The sequence below is a fragment of the Pantherophis guttatus genome, chromosome 10 (genome assembly GCF_059756535.1).
Source record: "Pantherophis guttatus breed Tessera chromosome 10, ASM5975653v1, whole genome shotgun sequence".
Taxonomy (NCBI): domain Eukaryota; kingdom Metazoa; phylum Chordata; class Lepidosauria; order Squamata; family Colubridae; genus Pantherophis; species Pantherophis guttatus.
This window is the reverse complement of record NC_142072.1, coordinates 15,445,166-15,463,002: the sequence shown is the minus strand read 5'-3', so window position 1 is coordinate 15,463,002 and position 17,837 is coordinate 15,445,166. Positions and strand designations below refer to the sequence as shown.

The 17,837-nt window shown below is 44.0% G+C and overlaps 1 protein-coding gene across 1 annotated transcript in view; it reads left to right on the top strand.

Moving 5' to 3' along the window:
- LOC117663529 (digestive cysteine proteinase 2-like) overlaps nt 1-9,879 on the top strand; it is a 56,208-nt gene extending 46,329 nt beyond the window's left edge. The window contains exons 9-11 of the mRNA XM_060691489.2: nt 3,773-3,934; nt 5,393-5,582; nt 8,472-9,879. Coding sequence (XP_060547472.1) covers nt 3,773-3,934; nt 5,393-5,582; nt 8,472-8,659 — 540 coding nt within the window. The 3' untranslated portion in view covers nt 8,660-9,879. The remainder of the gene's footprint in view (nt 1-3,772; nt 3,935-5,392; nt 5,583-8,471) is intronic.
- Nucleotides 9,880-17,837: the final 7,958 nt, after the last annotated feature.

Here is a 17,837-nt window from a genome sequence, read left to right as displayed (position 1 = left end):
GCGTGGTGTGGCTTAGTGGGTGTGGCTTGGTGGGCGTGGCAGGGGAAGAATACTGTAAAATCTCCATTCTTACCCCACTCCAGGGGAAGGATACTGCAAAATCCCCATTTCCACCCCACTCCTGGGACCAGCCAGAGGTGGTATTTGCCAGTTCTCTGAACTACTCAAAATTTCCGCTACCGGTTCTCCAGAACCTTCAGAACCTGCTGAATAGCATCCCTGGTTAGGAGTGTGCAAAACACTTCAAATTCAAAAGACCCTGTTCCAAAGTACGTTCATGCTAATTGTTTGGAAGGGAGAATTGAGATCTTGAACGTGCAATAGAATGTTTCAAGACTGGAAAGTTTTGCATCTCCAATGCTTTGCATACTTCTCATGTAGGGTGCCCAAGAACCACTATTTGTCTATCTGTTTGTCTGTCCGTCCATCCATCCATCCATCTGTCCACCCACCCACCCAACTACTCACCCACCCATCCATTCACCCACCCACCCGTCCATCCATCCATCCATCCATCCATCCATCCATCCATCCATCCATCCATCCATCCATCCATCCATCCATCTATCTATCTATCTATCTATCTATCTATCTATCTATCTATCTATCTATCTATTTTCTCAGGTTTTCGCGGGTGTTTGTATGTAGGTCTTTGGTTATTCGGGTCTTCTCCCACGTAAAATTGGAAGTGTCTTGGCGACGTTTCGACGAAGTCTCATTCGTCATCTTCAGGTTGGTATTCTTGGCTTCGTGCTTCCAGGAGCAATCTATCTATCTATCTATCTATCTATCTATCTATCTATCTATCTATCTATCTTTCTATTTTTATCCCTTTATACCAGTAAGTAACTCAAAGCAGTGAACATACCTAATATTCCTTCTTCCTGTTCTCCCCACAACTCTGTGGGATAGGGTGGGCTGAGCTAGAGGGATTGGCCCAAAGTCACTCAGTTGGCTCTCATGCCTAAAGGACTAGAACTCACATTCTCCTGGTTTCTAGGCCAGCACCTTAACTACTATACCAAACTGGGTCTTCAATTGTCAATATCTGTCCTCATATCGATAAAGATTGATAGATATAGCTACAGGTATATAGATATAGATAGATAAAGATATAGGTATAGATGATATATAGATATAGATTAGATTAGTATTAATAGAATAGAATAACAGAGTTGGAAGGGACCTTGGAGGTCTTCTAGTCCAACCAAGGGTGAAATGCTCCCGGTTTGGACCGGATCGCCCGATCCGGTAGCGATGGCAGTGGGTGGTTCGGAGAACCGGTAGCAAAAATTCCTGCCCCCCCGCCATGCCCAGCTGAGCCGCGTAATCATCAGAGGCTTTTTTTTTTTAATTTTTAAAAGCATTTTTTCTACAACTCTTCGACTGAAAAAATGCTTTTAAAAGTAAAAAAAAGCCTCTGATGATCCTGCAGCTCAGCTGGGATCGTCAGAGGCTTTTAAAAGCATTTTTTACAACCTCTTCAGCCGAGGTTGCGGCATATCCCATGGTCATGTGAGCAAAATTCAGACTAGTTCATATTTATGATGGTCACAGCATCCTTGGATCATGGGATCCCCTTTTGCGACCTTCTGACAAGCAAAGTCAATGGGGAAGCCAGATTCACTTAACAACCGTGTTGCTAAAGTAACAACTACAGTGATTCACTTAACAACCGTGGCAAGAAAGGTCGTAGAATGGGGCAAAACTCACTTAGAAACATAAGTTTGGGACTCCGTTGAGGCTGTAAGTCGAGGACTACCTGTACAGCCAACAAATCTACCAAGTATGACTTCTATTTCTATTCCATCGGTTATTTTGCACAAAAGACATCGTAAGACAATGCAGAGCTCTAGGCTCAATTGGGAAAGCTGCCGCATTCGTCGTGTTCCAAATCCATGTTCCAAAGTATTTCTTCAAACTGGATGCACTACACAGGCCTGGTACATAACCTTTTGAAAACACTTTCTAAAGATCTTTAGAAACACGGATCAATGTCCTGGTGATTTCTCAGTAAGGCTTTTGGGACTGTGGTTTTTTTTTTAAAAAAAAAAAACACAAAACCCACCTACACTAAGTAATATTCAAAAGTTGCTCCAGCTATAGTCTTCTAAATTATACCGTTGAGATTTTTATTTCTATTTTTTAAAAGAAGAAAGCAGCAGCTCTAGCAATGAAACAGAACAAAACCGGAGAGATTAAAACTGTTCCTACAGAGAAAACGAATTCCTGAGCTGAGCCCACACTTGGCCAAGGCTAGGGAAAAAAAAAAATCAACTCCCTCATTTGTGGGGGCGGAAAACCTTAGAATGGTGCTTCTGATATTTATAATAATTTAATCAGGTTTTACTCTTATTTTGTCATTCATATTGCACAGAACTCTGTGTTGTCCAGGATTCCAAAGGATGCGACTGGAGTGACCCTCCTTAATGGAAATGAAGGATTATTGTTTTGCAAAGCACAGCAATACAGCTAGACCACAATTGAGCCCAAGTTTTCTGTAGCTAAGCGAGACCGTTGTTAAGTGAATTTGACCCCGTTTTGCAACCTTTCTTGCCACGCTTGTGAAGTGAATCACTGCCGTTGTTAAATTAGTAACACGGTTGTTAAGTGAATCTGACTTCCCCATTGACTTTGCTTGTCAGAAGGTCACAAGAGCGGATCACGTGACCCCGGGACGCTGCAACCGTCATAAATATGAGTCATTTGCCAAGCGCCTGAATTCATATGACCATGGGGATGCTGCAGTGGTGGGTTGCTCCCGGTTCTGTCTGGTTCTATAAAATCAGTAGTAAAACTGGTGGGAGGCTCCGCCCACCAGGAACGACTTCATCATTGGTGATCTGCGCATGGGCAGAAGCTTCTGTGCATGCGCAGCAGAGCGAACTAGTTGATCTGTCCCCGTCCACACACACACACAAACACAGCCAGCCGAGGGTTAAGGAAGCACTTGGCACACACCTAGGTCTTTATCTCCAACTTGGCAGCGATATACACACCATCTGCCAAGTGCTTTATTTCCACAGAAACAGAAAGATAATATACTCAGCGTACAAGAGTCCAACAAAAATAAATATTCCTCTCAGTAGTTTCGGACAAGGCTTTAGTGACTATCCAAGGTTTATTTTTGTTCGTTACAAGGATCGCTGGCCACCACCCTCTATTATATAGTCTCTGGGGTGTGGTCCAGTGACTCAGTTCTAATCCCTAGCACGCCTCCTGAGCTGCTGCAATCGTTTATCACGCCTTCGGAGGCGTGCGTCCAGGAATGATGTCTCTCCCTCACTCTCATCCGAGCCACCTGTCTCCCTGTTAATCTCCTCTCCCTCGGCCGGCACCTGAGACAGTGCCAGAGGGGAGGGGCCTGGAGAGGGAGGCCTGGCTGACTCCTCTTCCTCATGCTCGGAGCTTTCTTCCTCCGATGGGATAGGCTCAGAGGGCGGGGCCACAACACTAGTAGTAAAGGTAAGTGGAACCCACCCCTGGGATGCTGCAATGGTCATAAGTGTGAAAACCAGTCATAAATCAATTTTTTGAGTGCCATCGTAAATTCAAACGGTCACTAAATGAATTGCTGTAAGTTGAGGACTACCTCAAGGTCTAGCAGATGAAGCTGCTTTCTGTAAAAAAGAGAAACACCGTATACACACAAACTCACACACCCTTCCCTGTGATTTTTCTGATGCAGTGAGGAACCTCAATTGGTAGCTTTGCTCCCTTGCCAGGAAATGCAACCAAGGCTGAACAAAGTGTGTTTTATTCTCTTCCCCAGACGGGGCATCTCATCTCGCTCTCTCAACAAATTCTCATCGACTGCTCCTGGGGTTTTGGGAACTACGCCTGCGACGGCGGTGAGGAATGGCAGGCATTTGAATGGATCCTAAAACATGGCGGCATCGCCACCACCGAGTCGTATGGGCCCTACAAAGGACAAGTGAGTGACGGAGGGCCGTCTGTTGGGGGGGATCCAGAAGACCTCTGCTTGTGTGGAAAAGATCGGTATGGCTTAAGAGTTGCTCTGAAAGAGATGCTGGTTGCAACTACCAGTAGTTGTTTCCAGTTTGGAATGGAATGGAACGGAACGGAACGGAATGGAATTGGAATTGGAATGGAATGGAATAGAATGCGAGGGGAGGGGAGGGAAGGGGAGGAGAGGGGAGGGGATGGACTGGACTGGACTGGACGAATGGAGTGGGATGGAATGGAATGGAATGCGAGGGGAGGGGAGGGGAGGAGAGGAGAGGAAGGGAGGGGAGGAGAGGGAAGGGGATGGACTGGACTGGACTGGACTGGACTGGACTGGACGAATGGAATGGAATGGAATGGAATGGAATTCTTTATTGGCCAAGTATGATTAGACACACAAGGAATTTGTCTCCGGTGCATAAGCTCTCAGTGTACATACAACAATAGTGATAGATCATTAGCATAGTAATCATTGTGACAATACATTCATCATAAAACATTAGATACAACACTTAGTGATACTCATGTATACTAAATAAGCTATCAACATAAATCATACAATATAAGTCATAAGATACAAGCAACAAAGTTATAGTCATAAGAAGATAAGGAGATAGGTAATAGGGAGGATGAGAATAATGATAGTTATTTCTAGATAGTTTGACAGTGTTGGGGGAATTAGTTGTTTAGCAGATGGTCCTCAACTTATGGCCAGTTGCATGCTGACTGTTCTAAGTGACGACTGACCCCCAAAAATGGGATTTATAACCCAGATTTAATATCTGACATCCAGGTACCCTTTCATGCCATCACCTGACTGCACTTAATTCCGACATGCTTGTATCCTCTTATGTATCTGTGTATGCATAGACACCCATGGATTTATTTTTCCCTATCGCTTTTGTCAATGCATCTTTATGCCTTTATTTACAACTTAGTCCCCAACTTACATCCATAACTGAGCCCAACATTTCTCTTGCTAGGTGAGACCTTTGTTAAGTGAGTTTTGCTCCATTTTACGACTTTTCTTGCCACCGTTGTTAAGGGAGTCACAGCCGCTGGTTAAGTTAGTAATAAAGCTGTTAAAGTGAATCTGGCTTCCCCACTGATTTTGCTGGTCAGAAGGCGGCAAAAGCGGATCACAGGACCTTGGGACACGGTGGCGGTCATAAGTATGAACCAGTTGCCAAGCATCTGAATTTTTGATCACATGATCATGGGGTTGCTTCAAAGGTCGTAACTGTGAAAAAACGGTTTCACTTTTTTTCAGTGCCGTTGTAACTTGGAACAGTCACTAAATGGATGGTTGTAAGTCGAGGACTACCTGTATTTGTAGAGGGCATTCAATTTCAGGGGCCCCTAAGTCAAGGGGAATGGATGCTACAGTCAATGGAATCTTGACTATGGGGTGTTCTCTTCCTACCAGAATGGCTACTGTCACAGCAACAAGACTCATCTCGTGAGCAAGCTCTCAAGTTACGTCAACGTCACTTCTGGGAACACGACTGCTCTGAAGGCCGCCATTTACAAGCACGGACCTGTCTCTGTCAGCATCGATGCCTCCCACAGGACCTTCTCTTTCTATTCTAATGGGGTCTACTACGAGCCCAAATGCAGTAAGTTTCCGAGCAGCCCCTGCTCCATGGAGTGCTCACTGCTCAGCCTGATCTCCACGATGTCTCCTTCCTTAAGCATCTGAGCCAATTTTCTTCTGGTTTATTTTTTTTTTTAAATGTACTTTTATTATAGATTATAGCAGGTTTAGCAAACCAAAACTGACATAATGACATAGTTGACTTAAATACATTGATGGAGCAAAAATAATGCTGTGTGGAAGTACCCATAGCTTACCACATTAATGTGGAACTGGTAAATCGAGATGCATTCTTGAAATTACATTCCAAGAACAACAGTTCATACTTAGCAGGAACTGGGCCCGAATTCTGCCCTTAGGAGAAATCTACTTATATCATATTTCAGCCAGATCCTTCCTTTTTCTACAGCTAAGTTGGCTTCCACTCTGAAGGAAGAAACCTTCCTTCCTTCCTCCCTCCCTCCCTCCCCCTTTTTCTTTCCTTCCTTCCTTCCTCCCTCCCTCTTTATCTTCCCCTCCTTCCTCTCTCCCCCTTTATCTTTCCTTCCTTCCTTCCTCCCCCTTTATCTTTCCTTCCTCCCTCCCTCCCCATTTTCTTTCTTTCCTTCCTTCCTCCCTCCCTCCCTCCCCCTTTATATTTCCTTCCTTCCTTCCTCCCTCCCCCTTTTTTCTTTCCTTCCTTCCTCCCTCCTCCTTTATCTTTCCTTCCTCCCTCCCTCTTTATCTTTCCTTCTTCCCTCCCTCCCCATTTTCTTTCCTTCCTCCCTCCCTCCCCCTTTTTTCTTTCCTTCCTTCCTCCGTCCCTCCCTCCCCTCCCTCCATTTCCAAAATGTCTACAGGGGATGTGTTCAGGGAATAGAAAAATATGTAGCAGAAAATTTGCCAGCAGTCGTCCCCTGCCATTCCAGCTATTTGCTTTCGTTTTTTTTTTCATTATAGTAATAATACATTTATTACACATGGCATGTCTTGCTTTTGTGAATTAAATCGCCACAGTTTTTCCATGCCCCTTTAACATCTCAAGGGATACCAGTTTTGAAGAATACCCAGTTGGATTAACTTGAGCAAGGGTGGTTGAGAATTGTCCTGCAGGACCACCTACCCAATGATCCGTGTGCCTGTGTTAAAGATTCGTTTGGCTATGTGTGCAGCATAATTATGACTATTAATCTCCAGATGATACAGTCCTGTTTTTCAATATGTAAATCCATTATCCCATTCAAAGAGCTTAGGAAACAACAAATGCAGGTATAACCAATAGGGTTTTCCCCATTCCTAGCTCACCAATCCAGAATAGATTCAAATTGATACTACTAGCTAGGCCATCTTTGATTGCTATGATATAAAAAAAAATGTTGACACTCTTGAAAGAGAAAAAGAAAAGACCAACAAAGAGGATTAGGGGACTGGAGGCTAAAACATATGAAGAACAGTTTGTTCTGTCCCCCTTCTTCACACAGGCAAACGTAATACCAAGCATGCCTGCCAATATTTTATTAGGTAAACAGAATAGAATTCCTGGCAGACCAAGGTTTTGGCAGCAAATTGCTGAATGCCTGCTAAGACCGGTTTCACTCCCATAAAGCAGAAGAGGACTTATCTTCAGTCCGTTCCAGGAGCAACAAATTATCCATGAGACAAGAGTTTAGTCAATGTTCAGTCCAAAATATATCCAAGCCGAATTTCAGAGATCACGATGTGACTTTCAGGGTTTAACTTTGTCCGTCACAAAGCCTGAAGAGCAATCCCACCCACTTTTATTCTTGGTGGGACGTGGCTCCGTGACTCAGCTCAATCTCTGGCCCTCCCACGCCTCTTCCGTTGCTGCGCACGCTTCTCCCTCCGACGCTGCCTGGGATCAAGCCAGGATTCATCATCCTTGCTCCCTATCAATTGGTGCTCCGATATGCCTTCCTCCTGACACATCCCAGGCTGTTCCTCCTGGCCTTCGGATGGAACCTGAGGCATTGCCAGAAAGGAGGGTCCTGGAGAGGGAGGCCTTGTCAGTTCCTCCCCATCACCTTCTGAGTCCTCTTCCTCTGTTAGGACAGGCTCGGGAGTCGGGGTCACAACACAGTTGCAGGAATGGGTTATGTCTAGTTTAATGAAAAGAAGGACTAGGGGAGACATTATAGCAGTCTTCCAATATCTGCCAGAAAGGAGAAGGGTCAACCTATTCTCCAAAGTACCTGCAGGTAGGACAAGAAGCAAAGGATGGAAGCTAATCAAGGAGAGAAGCAACCTAGAAATAAGGAGAAATTTCCTGGCAGTTAGAACAAGTAATCGGTGGAAAAATCTGTCTCCAGATGTTTTAAGTGCTTCAACAGGAAGGTTTTTAAGAAGAGATTGGACAACTATTTGTCTGAAACGTTATATATCTCCAATAAGATAATTTCAACGTAAAAAATTCTTTTTTAAAAAGACATTTATGATTGTTTATATAAAACTTTTAGAAGCATGTTGGTTTTGGAGGGGAGGGGAGAGAATGCGTAGATGTTTCGTGCGTGTTTGCAAATTTTGGATTGCAGAAAGAATGCTGATGGACGTTATTTGATGCCCGTGGTCATAACACTGAGGTTTCTCGAATTCTCAATCGGTTAACTGTAATTCACATCCCTAAAAGATAATACTGTGAATCATGGAACAGCTATAAAGAGAGAGAGAGAAGCAGAGAAATTGCATCGTTGATTACTGTGGTTGTGAAGCCTACAATCTGCATTTTCATAACTGCAGTAATAAACAGGACCATTTAATCTTCACAAGTTCTGTAAATTCAGGATTTAAAAGTCCCAGCCTGGGTCACTATGTAACCTCAATGGAGCTGTGGTGCATTCTTTTGCCTAATCACACATATCAAAACGCCATTTTGTTCTGAGTCAATTCTTTTTTTTTTTCCCCATCTTTTTTTTAGAAAACAAGAGGGGTCAGCTAGATCATGCTGTCCTGGCTGTCGGTTATGGTGTCCTTCAAGGAGAGCTTTACTGGCTCATCAAGAACTCTTGGTCCACCTACTGGGGCAACGATGGTTACATCCTCATGTCCATGAAAGACAACAACTGCGGTGTTACTACTGATGCTGTTTTCCCAATTGTTGCTTAACGGGAGCACGACTTGGCCAATTCTTTCAGGCAATTTCAAAGAAAATGCAAATCCAGACCTCTACTGAAGGGGGGCCACGTTCTTCTCATCTTCTGGACTTCATCTTAAATCATAGAACTGGAAGAAACTCAAGACATACATCTCAATGAAAATTCTCAGTCATCTTCTAGGTAGAGTTGTCTGGAAGTTGAGTCATGGCAACTGGATCTCTTTTCCTTCTGGTTGTAACGTTTCACTGCTTCTCCAAGTAGCTTCTTCAGTCTGAGCAAGTTGGTTAGGGGGCCCCTCTAATTAACCAACGAACTAACTTATATGGGATCCCCCTAACCAACTTGGTCTAATTCAGTGTTTCTCAACCTTGGAAGCTTGAAGATGGGTGGACTTCAACTCCCAGAATTCTGGAAGTTGAAGTCCACCCATCTTCAAGCTACCAAGGTTGAGAAACACTGGTCTAACTGAAGAAGCTACTTGGATAAGCAACGAAATCTTTCAGACCAAAAAGGAAAGAAGTCCAGTTGCCATGCCTCAACATCCAGTCAAGAGGTACATATTTTTTTTTACTTAGTTGCTGCCCGTGATGGTTTTTTTTTTGACAACACAGGCCATTTTGCAAGGGATGTTTTGCCTTGAAAATCTGGGAAGGGGTGCCCCAAATAAATAAAATGGCCACATCCATCCTCCTTGGCAGCACCCCAAATAAAATGTAAACAGGATTTCAGCTCTTTTCCCCACCAATAGTTTAGATATCTCCAACTTCCTAAAACTTTCTCCCAAAAATATGGAAAAAGAAAATTCATTCTATATTTATAGGCATGAATATACATTCCTCTGATGATTGACTTCTTCCAGTCTAGCCTACATCCCTGGATGTCCTTCTGGTCTTCCATTGAAGTAATACCAGACCTACCTATTAACCAACCAACTAACTGGCTAACAGGTCTATTGTTGAAACCAATTACAGGCAGATAAATGCTGTCACTTTTTTTAGCCTATCAGTTTTTTATGGCCTAGCATAAAGTCCCCGAACTGCATTTATTCCTCAAAGCTTTAGCCATGACCTGCAGAATTCTCTAAAAATTGCTGCTAAATTGTAATTTTTTAATAGAATTGGGGAGGGGGGGGGAAATAAAAATGTGGAAATAAGTTGTTACTGTAATTGAACTAATTTAATATCATTTTCGTTATGTGCTTAAATAAAACCAAGTTTATATCCATGTAAACATTTCGTGTGGTTTCTAGCGAGCAGCTCAGAAGTGTGACTGTCACTTGGAAGAACGCTGCTATTCTAGGTTTGTTTTAAAACAAAAACAAAAAAACACCACCAGATTCTGGGGCCTGGTGGCTCAGCAGACTGATAGCATTGTGATTAACACCAGCTGTCTGCAATTACTGTAAGTTCAAATCTCACCAGGCTCAAGGTTGACTCAGCCTTCCATCCTTTCAAAGGTAGGTGAAATGAGGACCCAGATTGCAGGGACAATAAGCTGACCTTGTATAAATATACAAAAGTATGAAGGCTATTGCTTAACGCATTGTAAGCTGCCCTGAGTCTCCAGAGAAGGGCGGCATATAAATCAAATTTAAAAAAAAAAAAGATTCTCCTTCATCAGCAGTCTTCAGCAACTTGCCGGGAAGGAAGGCACAGGGGTGAACCAAATATAATTTGGAGCAAAGTCCCCAAAGACACAATGGTTGAAACTACCTACGCTCATTTTCTAGGCCTTTTCTAATGGTGTAGCTGAATAGCAATCAAAGGATGATTAATTTTTTTGAATCAAAAGGTCAGGTTCAAAAAAAGGTGGAGGTTGTGCAAGAAGATTTAATCATCTGTGACTTGAGCCAACCATGAACATGTTACTTTCACAGGAGTGTCTGTGTTTTGTTTTGTTTTATCAGCTTGGACTGATTAAAATATGAATATGAAAATGTACTGCAAAATCAACAAATTCTTGTCGATTTTGCTGAACATTCAGGGCATGTAAATCTTGGTATCCAATTAGTCTGAGGATGTCAGGTCAAAGACCAAGAAAGGCACACAGAGTTTCTTCTAAGAAGTTTCCTCACCTGTAGACAGAAATCTTTCCAAACTAAAGCAAACTACCGTATTTTTCGGAGTATAAGATGCACCTTTTTCCCCAAAAAAAGAGGGTGGAAATCTGGGTGCGTCTTATACTCCAAATGTAGCCCCACCCAGCTTCTCAAACGGAGGTTTCAGAGGCTGAAAAAAGCATCAGAAACGAAGCTTCAGAAAAGAAGCCCCCAAACAGAGCTTCAGAGGCTTTTTTTTTTTTGAAGCTCTGTTTCGGAGGCTTTCAGAGGCAGGAAAAAAAGTTGTTTTCTGAAATGGAGTTTCAGAAGTTTCAGAGGCAGAAAAAAAAAGCAAAAAAAAAAAAAAAACAAGGCACAGAGCTCACAACCAAGGAACCTGCTGTTAAAATTCACCTCTGGGAACAGCTGATTGGGGGTATTCTGGAGGCTGATCCATTTGCCAATCAGCTTTTTTTTTTATTTTCCTCCCCAAAAACTAAAGTGTGTCTTATACTCTGAAAAATACGGTACTTGCACCATTAAAAATATACTCTGAGAACTCCTGGGAAAGACCTTCCTGATTCTCTTTCTCCCAACCAAACTACCTAAAGTTTGCTGTCTCTTGTTCCTCTGGAATGCAGCCCCACCCTGTGGGAATCCAGACTACATTCCACTACAGATGGCTGATGCTGGAAGTGAAGGTTAGAAAAACTCTATCCAGAATCACCTTATGATGAGGGTTGACTGGTTAACTCTCCTTTTGTGCAATCCATGTCCCTAGCCTCTTCTTCAAGGAGAAACCCATGCTGTACATTAGATGAGGCAGATGAGGTAGGATGGCAACTATCAGAATTCTTGCCTTAAGACCAGTAGTGGGTTTCACTTACATTTGCTACCGGTTCACTCGTGCATGCGCAAAGCATATTTGATGATGTCCAGACGGAGCCTCCCGCCGCCGTTGCTACAGATTCGTCCGAACTGGTGTGAACCGGTAGCAACCCACTACTGCTTAAGACATCTGGAAGAGGCTGAACTGTAGGAACTGCAATAGTGTCATCTACTTTGCAACCAAGAGTTCTACCCAGTGGTGGGATTCAAGTAATTTAACAACCAGTTCTCTGATCTAATGATTTCTTCCAACAACCAGTTTGCAAACTGCTCAGAAAGTTAACAACCGGTTCTCCGGAAGTGGTGCGAACTGGCTGAATTCCACCACTGATTCTACCGTGTCATTCCAGGCTTCTCAGGGAATCCTCCCATGTTGGGGTGGGGGATGGGGGGAGTGCTTTCCTTATCAGCTCTAGCATCTGAATCACTTCAAGAAGGAAACTCCAGAGGTTGGATTGGCATAAACTGCTTTGCAAACATTTTGCTTTGACGTAAGTTGCTTTGGAAACATCAGATCTTCAAAACTATCCTATATAATAAACTCCAGAGACACAGCTCCATCTCATTTAAAATAACAAAAGCCTGATTCACACATCCATTTGTTTACACCCTGGCGACTTTTTTTTTTTTAACACAGACACTTCAGGCGCTTTCACAACAATTTTAAAAATACAGACTATAGAACGTAACTATGAAGTCAAGGCAATTATCCAGATCGTAAATTAAAATAAATATAATTAAGATAATTTTTTAAAAAAATTGGCAAAAGGAACCCATGTTGCCATTTGCCAAAAATACCAAGAGTTGCGACCAAATGCAATCCATAGTCTGGGACTCGCGCCAAAGGTTCTCTGGTGGTTGAGTTTCCAGCAGTGAGTTTATCTCACCGGCTCAGGGTGGACTCAGCCTTCCATCCTTCCAAGGTAGGTAAAATGAGGACCCAGATTGTTGGGGGGCAATAGGCTGGTTCTGTAAACCACTTAGAGGGGGCTGTAAAGCACTGTGAAGCGGTATATAAGTCTAAGTGCTATTCAGTAGTGGTATTCAGCTGGTTCTATCCGGTTCGGGCAAACTGGTAGCGGCGGCTGAAGGAGTCTCCGCCCACCCGCCCGGATGTCATCACGTCCCGTTTTTTATGTCCTGCGCATGCATGGAAGGCTTTGCACATGTGCGGAGGTCCTGCATACCCCTTTGCGAACCAATAGTGAAGGTAAATGAATACCACCCCAGAGCTATCTCCAAAAAAGCCATCCTTTTGACATCACTCCAAATCCTGGTGGGAGGGAGGGAGGGAGGAAGGAAGGAAGGAAGGAAGGAAGAAGGGAGGGAGGGAGAGAGGGAGGAAAGAAGAAAGAAGGGAGGGAGGGAGGAAGGAAGAAAGAAGGGAGGGAGAGAGGGAGGGAGGAAAGAAGGGAGGGAGGGAAGAAGGAAGGAAGGAAGGCAGGAAGGAAGGAAGGAAGGAAGGAAGGAGGGAGGGAGGGAAGGAGGGAAGGAAGGAAGGAAGGAAGGAAGGAAGGAAGGAAGGAAGGAAGGAAGGAAGGAAGGAAGGAAGATTTCTCTATTACTGGGAAAACAAAGTCTCCTTAAACATGCTCAGAGGCACAATCATCTTCATTTGAAACTGCTAGGCCCAAACCTTAATTTTCGTCTGGATGCTTTCGAAGGCAAGTTTATCGGTGCGTGCATCTCTTAGCTAGGTGATGCTGCCAAACTTGATTCTTAATCTTTTCATCTGGTGTGTTAGATACTTGACAGAAGCTCCCACGATTTTTTCAAAGCAGGGTGGATGATTCTCTGCCGGAGTTTCTTTCGTTGTCCTTTTCCAACAGAATTTCTGCTCGGTGCACACATTTAATGAAAGTATTCCAAAACGATCGCCTCTGTGCGAAATGGGCAGCACATAAATCTAAAAAATAAATGATACAACGCCACAATTCAACACAGACTGTTGGCAGTCAAGGAATTAGAGGGGCTTCGAAGAGCTTCAATATCTGCATTTCTAGTGCAAATTCACCTCTAACTACTAGCCATTCCACATTACTATAGGAGCAGATCATGTCATCTGTCAGCTGCCACCTCACACTCGCTTATGCTGCGATATCACATGGTGACAGTCTGCCACGAACTATGGGGAGGGTGGATGAGAGGGGAGATGCTTGGAGGAAAATGAAAGTAATTGCTGTATCTCACAGAGATGCTGCTTCAAAGTCACCCGGCTGGGAGAAGAAGGCAGCTGCATACCAACCTACCCTTGAAGTGACAATTCTCAAAACATCTTGCTTGAACTTGATTGGTCAGGGGGACTCTGATGGGAGGCAGCTAACGGAGGCAAAAGTTGAATTTAGGGATTTTGGCACACAATTCTCAGTTCCGGCTATGCATTACTGCAGTACGCTTGACTTCTAATAAAAAATAAAGCTTTTTCAACAAATGGGGCCAAGGAACATTTCTATTTAGAGGTTTAAGTTGAAGCAGGTCTGACATTATCACTGGTTATCCAGTCAGAAAGCACATTAGAATCAGATTCAGTTTATGAAACCCAGTGTAATATTAAAAATTGTCTCATCGTTCATAACTGTGGAGCTGTGTAGGTGGGCAGCGAAGGATGATTTTGGTGGCGGATGGGAAATCTAACAGCTGTAGATTTTATCCTTAAGAATCCCAGAGATTAGAAGAAAAACTGCAGCGAGATTCAACTTTTAAATGACTGTCCCAGGCGTTAAAGCCACCTTCGCTGATGCAAGTTGTGATAACAATAGGTGAATGCACACATATTTCAGACAACAAAAACTAAAGTCATGGAACAGGGAATAACAGAATAACAGAGTAGGAAAGGACCTTGGAGGTCTTTTAGTCCAACCCCCTGCTCAAACAAGAGATCCTATACCCGTGATGGCGAACCTACGGCACAGGTGCCACAGGTGTCCCAAGGAGCCGTATCATTGGGCACGCGAGCATTGCCATAGCTCAGCTGCAGCGCGCATGTGTGCGCCAGTCACCTGATTTTTGGGCCTTTCAGTCCTACCAGAAGTTGGGGAATGGGCTGTTTCCAGTCTTTGGAGGGCCTCCAGGGGAGTGGGGAAGGCTGTTTTCGCCCTCCCCAGGCTCCTAGAAAGCCTCTGGAGCCTGGGGAGAATGAAAAACAGGCCTACTGGGCCCACTGTGCCATCATGTGCTAAAAGTGGTGGGGGCGCATGCGCAGGGGTGAGGCGCATTGAATTATAGGTATGGGCACACATGTGGGCGACCTCGCCACACTCTGCCCGCTTTTGGCACGCTGTCAAGTTTCCGAAAGATGCCCTAATTAATTCATGAGCCATGATCCAAACTTCAAAGGAAATATATCCATTTATTAGGAGCAACATTCCGGCAATACTCGGATGCAGTTAGGACTGATCCTACGTAGATTTACATTCCCCTATGACCCTGTCTCTCCCCTCCTCTCTGGCCATGTCATAAATCAGATTCTCCAGTTAACCACTTTGGCTGGCTGTGAAACCTAACACCCTCCTTCTGAGTGCGGTCAGAAAGAATGTATGGAATTCACTTCAGTTCTCCCTCCCTCCTGCTCATGGCAACTTGAAAGCTTTGCAAGTTGACACACGCGACTTCAAAAAGGTTAGCCATCACTGCCCTATACCATTCCAGACAAGTGGCTATCCAGTCTCTTCTTAAAAACCTCCAGTGTTGGAGCATTCACAACTTCTGGAGGCAAATCGTTCCACTGATATCATTGTTGGAAGGGAAACCTTGAATTGGTTTGGGAGAAAACATGGAATATTGAGGGATACATTGTGAAAGTTGGAAAGCTGAGAAAGTGACTTGAGCCTGATTTTACATTATCTGCATAATCACCAATTCTTGTTTATCTACCAGTGATGACGAACGTTGTGGGCTCAGCGTGTCAAAAATTCAGAAGGTGACTAACTTGACTCTACTGCCGTGTCTTTCTCACACAAACATTTATTTTTATTTTATCATTTATTAAGTTTATACCTGTGGTGGGTTTCAAATTTTTTTACTACCGGTTCTGTGGGTGTGGCTTGGTGGGCGTGGCAGGGGAAGGATACTGTAAAATCCCCATTCCCACCCCACTGCAGGGGAAGGATACTGCAAAATCCCCATTTCCTCCCAATCAGCTGGGACTTGGGAGGCAGAGAATAGATGGGGGCGGGGCCAGTCAGAATTTTTACTACCAGTTCTCCGAACTACTCAAAATTTCCACTACCGGTTCTCCAGAACTGGTCAGAACCTGCTGAAACCCAACTCTGGTTTATACGCTGAGCATCTCCCTGTCTGAGGAGACTCTGGGTGGCTTACAATATAATAAAAATAGATATCTTTTTTGTCTTTTCATCCCAAACAGAAGTGCTCTATCTCCCATCTCCAAACTAGGCCACCCTGAACAATGGCAGTTGGCAGTAGAGCCATGTCTGGGCTTCAGATAGAGGCCTGGGCTTCGATTTCAGCCCTAGTGCCACTACTGCCCCCCAAAATGGCTGCCTCCACTCCAGTGCTGCACAAGAGCAAACCCCATTCTTGTGTGGTCTCCACAGCCCCTGAAAATCACACAAGAACAGGGCGAACATTGGAGAATAGTTGTTGTCAGGGCAGGGGTGAAATCTACTTATGTTCCCTACCGGTTTGGAAGTGCATGCTCTGTGTGCGTCACACACAATTTTGGACCCTCTGCGCATGTGCAAAGCCTTTTGCGCATGCACAGAGGGTAAAAAACAGGTTACTTCCTGGTTTTAACCAACATCTGGGCAGGTAGGCGGAGCCTCGCGCTGCCACTGCTACCGTTTCTCCAAACCACCCACCGCCGCCGCTATCAGTTCGGCCAGAGCTGTCCGAACTGGTAGCATTTCATTAGCATGTCATCCAAAATGTTACAGCATATCACCTTTAATATAGATGTCACAGAAGGTTCAGTATCACTGATCTGGACCGTTTAAGGCCCTGCACTTTGAGGAATAATAAAAAACGACCTCGTTTGCATGCAAGAATTGCCTCTTTCTTCTGCCTCTTCAAGGGAAGCTGGATTTGAAGCCCCAGAAGATTTTATAAAGCCCTGGAAAACAGTCGTGTGGGTGGTGACTGCACTTTTATGCTCAGCGTGTTTCATGTTCCCAGTCCTGACAAACAGAAACTTCAGTTCTGGGAATCAGCTGCAAAATGTCCTCCTGCCATCCTTGGGTGTGTCTCCGACAACCTTTCCAGAAACAGCTTTTTAATCATAATTTTAATACGGCCAATTTTTTTTTAATGTGGCAGAGATTATTACATGGCATAGGGAGCGATCACATTAACTGTTTTATTAATTCAGCTGTCATTACCATGCAATTGTTAACTGAAATCTAATTAAGGTTTTGCCCTAGAACCCAACCCAGATCCCAATTCTGCTACCTTAATTGAAGGATCTGGCTTGCCACCGAGAGGGTGGCCCTTGGGGTGGAAAACCAAAATTGCACTTTCTGACAATAAGGAAGACGTTTTTGTTCCTACACACTCTAGATCAGATATCTCCAACCTTGGCAACTTTAAGACTTGTGGACTTCTTCAACTCTCTGGGAGTTGAAGTCCACAAGTCTTAAAGTTGCCAAGGTTGGAGGCACCTGCTGTAGGTGACAATGAGAACTTTCAGAGAAGTTTGGAGTTCCATCCGTGAGAGATGGCCATCCTTAAAGACCACAAAGCTAGGTTCTCTCTTCACCTGCCCTTCTCCTTTCAACATACCACTGCATCTAGGGTCAACATCATCTGTGTAGGTGTTCAGGAAAGCCATCAAAATCTTTGGGAGTTGGTGGTATAGCAAACCCCATCCTGCCATAGGTGATTTTTTTGCTCTTTTCTTGGTATGTCAGTGGTTAGGAAGTTGAGATTTGGAATTTGATCCTCTTTTTTTTAAAAAAAAACCTTTTTAATTATTTCTGACTTACTTATGTATCATCTGGGAAGCCACTCGGGAATTGAGCAGTATGTGCCATGGAAGGAAGGAAGGAAGGAAGGAAGGAAGGAAGGAAGGAAGGAAGGAAGGAAGGAAGGAATATGTTGGAAGGAAGGAAGGGGAATATGTTGGAAGGAAGGAAGGAAGGAAGGAAGGAAGGAAGGAAGGAAGGAAGGAAGGAAGGAAAGAAGGAAGGAAGGAAGGAAGGAAGGAAGGAAAGAAGGAAGGAAGGAAGGAAGGAAGGAAGGAAGGTTCAGAAAAGTCCAACTGCAAAGTTGTTCCAAAGGCGTTTTTTCCAAAGTCAACTGGACTTTC